This window comes from Bemisia tabaci, chromosome 7 (assembly GCF_918797505.1).
Source record: "Bemisia tabaci chromosome 7, PGI_BMITA_v3".
Taxonomy (NCBI): domain Eukaryota; kingdom Metazoa; phylum Arthropoda; class Insecta; order Hemiptera; family Aleyrodidae; genus Bemisia; species Bemisia tabaci.
This window is the reverse complement of record NC_092799.1, coordinates 47539126-47545765: the sequence shown is the minus strand read 5'-3', so window position 1 is coordinate 47545765 and position 6640 is coordinate 47539126. Positions and strand designations below refer to the sequence as shown.

The 6640-nt window shown below is 37.8% G+C and overlaps 1 protein-coding gene across 1 annotated transcript in view; it reads left to right on the top strand.

Moving 5' to 3' along the window:
• The first annotated feature begins 139 nt into the window (after nucleotides 1-139).
• The window catches only part of fwd (phosphatidylinositol 4-kinase beta fwd), a 28512-nt gene continuing 22011 nt past the window's right edge, over nucleotides 140-6640 (top strand). The window contains exons 1-2 of the mRNA XM_019057493.2: nucleotides 140-425; nucleotides 6258-6388. Of these exons, the coding sequence (XP_018913038.1) occupies nucleotides 6279-6388 (110 nt within the window). The 5' untranslated portion in view covers nucleotides 140-425; nucleotides 6258-6278. The remainder of the gene's footprint in view (nucleotides 426-6257; nucleotides 6389-6640) is intronic.

Here is a 6640-nt window from a genome sequence, read left to right as displayed (position 1 = left end):
ATGATTTTGAAAATCTATGTACTTACTTATCTTTTAGTTCAAGAAAATTCCGCTAGGGTGCGTTTATGAACGAAATATGCGCCATCTCTCTCGCTCTCAGCGTAAATTCCTGTCCTCTGATTGGCTGATAAAACACTACAGACATCCTTCAAAATTTTCAACATGGCTGTGCATAGTTGGCATTTCCTATGAAATACATACACTGATAAACCTCCCGTATATTTCATTCAGCCGCATTAAAATCACTGTTTCTAATCGTAAATGAAAGTTCATTTCGCTTTATCATTGAGTATTGATTTGTGTTGTGCTTGTTATCGGATGTAAACACCTCGCCGAGGGTGGAGAATGATTTCCAACTTATCACTCCCTTCAAGTGACAGACTCTCCGAAATTTGACAGTTCTAATCACACCTCTAAAAATTCAGGTATTTCAAATGAATGGGCCACAATTCAGTTGTATTTTTCTTATCTCTAACCATGAACCTGTATAATTAGTGCATTGTCATTTCAATTCCACTGTCGATCAGACGGATGATTGAATTAGTGTTCATATACCTGATATGGGCTGAGGTTAAATGCGGAAATCCTTGCACATTATATACTAGAAAATAATTGCAATTCATCCATAATCCCCCTATTTTCATAGCTTTAGTATTATCAAATGATCCTCTCTTGTCTAGTCATTCCACCTGCTAGCCCTCACGTTGCATACCATCTAGTGGTCAATGTTCTCAATGTAACTTTCTATCATCCGTAAACACAATTCTCCAGCTGCAATGGATCTCTATTTGCTGCTAGAAAGCAGCTGAAGCATTGTCTAAGACTTACTACTTACTCTCACGGATAAAAAACTAGTGAGGAATTGTTCTGCAGCAGTGACTGCCTTAAGTACACCTTTGTAGTTGACACTGCTTCATGCCCAATCTGATTCCATTATCAGTGGATTCATCGTCAAATTTTGTATTTCATGTTCAGATAGGTCAAGAAGAAATTGGAATGAAGTTATGCTATTTGGTAACTGTGTCAGTTGTCCTCTGTGTTGAACACTTGTGGGACAGAATGTATGATAAGTTAAATGCACCATTTGAGTTACGGACAGCTTATCGTCAATTTCCATGCAGCCTAGGCACAACAGAGCGGATAACTGACAAAGCTGTCCAATAAGCATATTCCATTGCGCTGTAGGCTTGTTTTTTCAATGGCAATGGCAAAATTTCAATAACTAGCCAACTGTACTTATCCTAATAATTCAAGGAAAGCTAATACTGATTGGTAATACCGAAATCACACGCTGAATTTAGCAGCTGAACATGGAAGTCAACAGTCATCGCTCAACGGCTAAAATGTTGAAACTTTGAGTTATTTTCATCTAGATGACAGCCAGCTGGTCTCCTATGGTGTAGTGGTTGTAGCGCTAGCTCTATGATCGGGAGGTCTCAGGTTCGATTCCCGGCCAGGCGACCCGAGTTTGATGGTCTCAAACAATGGTTACCTGGGACTGGTTGTAGGGATAAAGGTGGGACAGGACCAAAGCGCAGGAATTAGCTCTCGTGGGCTATTTGAAGTAGTCAAAAAAAAACAAAAAAAAAGAGTGTATCAAATCTATTCAAACAGTTCTGACAAATCTGACATTATCCGATGGTCGCCAACAATCGTTGCTGAAAAAATTCAGACATTGAGTCGATGACTTCCACATTCAAGCCACACTCAGCTCCCACATTCAGCAAGTGATTGCGGCATAACGCTGTCCACAAAGCAATGATCATTATAGTGTTAGAGGTTCTTTACAACCCATCTTTACCTGGCTAAAGTGATTATCCCAGGTAGCATTTAAAACTGTACCGAATCTAGCGTTTCAGCCGTTTATCTTTTCACTTTCTTGAAGAGTTTAATATTTAGCATTACTAATACAGTATGCTTGCATGTTATTTCCAGTCTTAATGCATCCTCTACTTGAAACACTTCTGTTCATCCAAAGATAGGCCGTGAACTTTAAACTTTCATAAATCATTCTCATTTCCCTTTTGATAATGCACATTTGGTTTGATACTAGATATGTCTATCCAGTACCAAACTTTGGGAGTGAATACCAGGGCTGCCACAGTCAGGGAAACCTGATAATGTCAGAGAATTTTCAAAAGTCCGGGAAAACTGGACATGTCTGAGAAAAATTTCAAGTCACCTTTATTTCCTTGAAAGAATGGGTGTGACACTTCGAATAATAGATTTTGCACAAGAACTGTTTCAAAGTTCGGCTGGTGAGGGATTGGCTTAAAAGCTATTGCACTATATGTAAAATTTCACCAGAAAAACGATGAGCACAATAAAAAGTTTTGAAAAAAATTGCTAAGGGGAGAAAATGCGATTTTAAAATCGTGCCCCTCAAAAACGTTATTTGAATCCGGGCCGTGGCGCGAACGCCGATTTTTGACGTCACACCTCAGGTGACCACCCTTGGTTTATTCCGAGTTAGTCCGAACAATATGGCTGCTGCCCGGTTTGTTTATTTAGCGAAAGTTTCTAGCTGTATATTGTGATTTAGTGGTAAAATTTGACGAGAAATTTGTTGAAACATTTGGTTTCGTCCGAAATTAACTCTTTCTTGATGAAAAAAGGCGTTAAAGTTCGCGAAATTTATTCACCGGGCGTCCGCGAGTGAGCATCGGCTATCGGAAACGACGGGCTCGTAAACAAACGAAGATTGATAACAGGAAGGATCCAAACAACTCGGAATCTTTTGATTTTCTTTACCTTTAAACCATTTCTGACTTCTACAAAGCATCTGAAAATCAGTTTTATCGTATTTTACAATCTGGAGCTAGAGTCTATCGGCTCATTGTGATGTGTATTCAGAGTATTCTGAAACAGAAAGTCAGTTGTCATAAGTTCACACCCAGACATTCTTTTCTTGGATCATTCGCTTTTCATTTTCGCCTCAAATCAAGTGTTTTGTAGTTTCCTTATCTGAAGTATGTGGTTTTGAATTCATACAAGAGTTTGAAGTTCATCTGTTTTAGCATTAAAGCCTATTGAGCCCTCAAACTTTACCGATATGATTACAGTTCAAGGTTCCTCTGGTCCGTACCAAGTGATTAGGTACACATCAAAGATGTGTCCTATGGTTCTTCAAATTAACAGTTCAGAAGTAAATTAGAGACTACAGTAACTTAATCCACTCCTGCCCTTTCCTTCAGTGTTTGTTCGTGTCTGTTCTTTATGCGTTACCACTCTAGTGCATACACCGGTAATGTAGGTTAGATAGGTATTATCGCATATTTTCTACTAGCAGTACCTTCTCTTAAGCGTTCTAATTTAGCAAAGAAATTCCACCAGTTGCAGAAAATTGTGTGCGTAATGAATAAGTGAATATGAATACCTCCTTTTGGTGACTCAAAGTTTCTCAGATCCGTCTTAAGGAGGTTTCGCATGTAGGTGCATGATCAGTTTTGCCAGATGAAATTACTGCCCTAGCAGCTTCAAATTTATACTTTGATCTCTGATTCACTAATAAATGACACTTTATGGTGTCATTTATATTTAATCAGTTCAAAGCTAATGCGACAATAAATCATCAAAGGTCCGATTGAGGAAGAAATTTTCCGGTGAGTGCCACGGCTGAATCAACATTCCAACTAGACTTGCGAAGGTATCAACCAGGAAATGATCATCTGTCTGGAAGTGAAATTTTTTTCATTGCATCATACAGTTTAACAGGTAAGATAATTATAATTACTGAGGTACTATCAGGTTAAATACACAAGTTTAGTGTAACATTTAGATTTAAGTATGTTTAACTTTGTGGATAATGATTAATGAAAAAGCGTGGAAAAGTAGTGGCATGGCTAATCTGAGAAAGTACTTACCTAGATTCACTAAGTTTTAGTCTGATTGCTTCTCTTGATGTCCTAATGGAAAAATTATTCGACAAAATTTCTGAAATGTGTGCGATATTTATATCTTCTACATGCCGAAAATTTTGTGAATATGTAGAGCGTTAAGTCAACTTGTTTTCCATTTAAAATCTAAACTGAAAGTAGAAGTTTTGAACACCGTAGTCAATACGTAATTGAGGCACTGGATGCAAAAAGGCCCTTTCTCGGTTGCAGTGTTTGAGAGTCACCTCTAATATTTCATTCTTTGAAAGGAAAGTGAATGCATCAAGTGAACTAGTTGACTCTCAATCAGAAATACCATGAATAGTAGGATAATCATCTCATAATTGTCTCTTATATATGAAAATAAAAACTCTGAAAGTTATCTGAGAAAGCACTTGAGATCGATTTCCATATTCTTAGATGAAGCCTGCGTTTAAAATCACAATATTTCAAATTTTCCATAGTGCTTAAGGCCTGCAGCACAACCTTATCTTTCAAGGCAGGAAAAACACCATGGAACCTCCATCATTGCCAACTTCCAGCTTAAGGCTTTCAGATTACTTCATCCGTGTCTCAGTGGAGAGAAGCTGTAGGATTAACTCATTCCCACGATTTCGTTACTTCACCTACATTTCATGTTGTACTCCTCTTCAAGTATATGACTGCAGATGAGCAGATTTAGAAATTTTTAATGCACTCCGCATCTAAGAAATGAAAGAGCCTTAATAGAATTATCACTTACCATATAGGTATCACTTCCTCATGAGTCTGTTTGGGTTGATACCTTCGCAAGTCTAGTTGGAATGTTGATTCAGCCGTGGCACTCACCGGAAAATTTCTTCCTCAATCGGACCTTTGATGATTTATTGTCGCATTAGCTTTGAACTGATTAAATATAAATGACACCATAAAGTGTCATTTATTAGTGAATCAGAGATCAAAGTATAAATTTGAAGCTGCTAGGGCAGTAATTTCATCTGGCAAAACTGATCATGCACCTACATGCGAAACCTCCTTAAGACGGATCTGAGAAACTTTGAGTCACCAAAAGGAGGTATTCATATTCACTTATTCATTACGCACACAATTTTCTGCAACTGGTGGAATTTCTTTGCTAAATTAGAACGCTTAAGAGAAGGTACTGCTAGTAGAAAATATGCGATAATACCTATCTAACCTACATTACCGGTGTATGCACTAGAGTGGTAACGCATAAAGAACAGACACGAACAAACACTGAAGGAAAGGGCAGGAGTGGATTAAGTTACTGTAGTCTCTAATTTACTTCTGAACTGTTAATTTGAAGAACCATAGGACACATCTTTGATGTGTACCTAATCACTTGGTACGGACCAGAGGAACCTTGAACTGTAATCATATCGGTAAAGTTTGAGGGCTCAATAGGCTTTAATGCTAAAACAGATGAACTTCAAACTCTTGTATGAATTCAAAACCACATACTTCAGATAAGGAAACTACAAAACACTTGATTTGAGGCGAAAATGAAAAGCGAATGATCCAAGAAAAGAATGTCTGGGTGTGAACTTATGACAACTGACTTTCTGTTTCAGAATACTCTGAATACACATCACAATGAGCCGATAGACTCTAGCTCCAGATTGTAAAATACGATAAAACTGATTTTCAGATGCTTTGTAGAAGTCAGAAATGGTTTAAAGGTAAAGAAAATCAAAAGATTCCGAGTTGTTTGGATCCTTCCTGTTATCAATCTTCGTTTGTTTACGAGCCCGTCGTTTCCGATAGCCGATGCTCACTCGCGGACGCCCGGTGAATAAATTTCGCGAACTTTAACGCCTTTTTTCATCAAGAAAGAGTTAATTTCGGACGAAACCAAATGTTTCAACAAATTTCTCGTCAAATTTTACCACTAAATCACAATATACAGCTAGAAACTTTCGCTAAATAAACAAACCGGGCAGCAGCCATATTGTTCGGACTAACTCGGAATAAACCAAGGGTCGTCACCACCTGAGGTGTGACGTCAGTTCTCAGCCCGCGCGATTCAAACAGCGTTTCAGAGACCTTCAATTTTTGGCATTTTTGAAGTAAGATTTCTCAGGCCAGAGGGCTCAAAAAAAATCTGAAAAAAATTCTGTATACTCATTTCACCAAGGACTTTCATAATATGTAATAAAAAAATTCATTATGTCTTCTTAACCATCTGGCATATCCTCAATTGTCTTTTTCAAAAGTTGTTTTCCTCAAACAGTACTTAAATATCCAGATATTTAAAGAATGATTTTAGTAAAACAGTGAGGTTCAAAATTGTTTAGGAAGAAATTATGCAGAATCCCAAACCTTTAACATCCCCCCCCCCTCCCCGGACTCATTTTTAACCCCATTTTAATTTTATATGTTTAGAGGGAGAAAAATGCCAAGCAGATGACTATGACTGAATCAAGTGTAAGCCAGGCAGGCCTGCCTTCTGTCCATGGGCAGAATGGCCCTCGCCGTTACAGTAATCATCAGCGTAACTTGAGCCTTGACTTCAGGTAGTTTTTAATTATATGTTTACAGTCTAGCATTTCAATTAACAACTTTCTTCCATGGTAATCATGAATACTTTAATCTAGTCTTGATAATCATGGATTTTATTCTTCATCTGCAAATTTTTGAGATGATAAATTTGTCATTGTATTGGTTGCTATGAACCTTCACAAAACTTAAATCCACGAGTGGTTCCATGCAAATCAGAAATGAAACTCTGTGTTTCACCTTTACCGGCCACTTCTCTTGAATCGTCT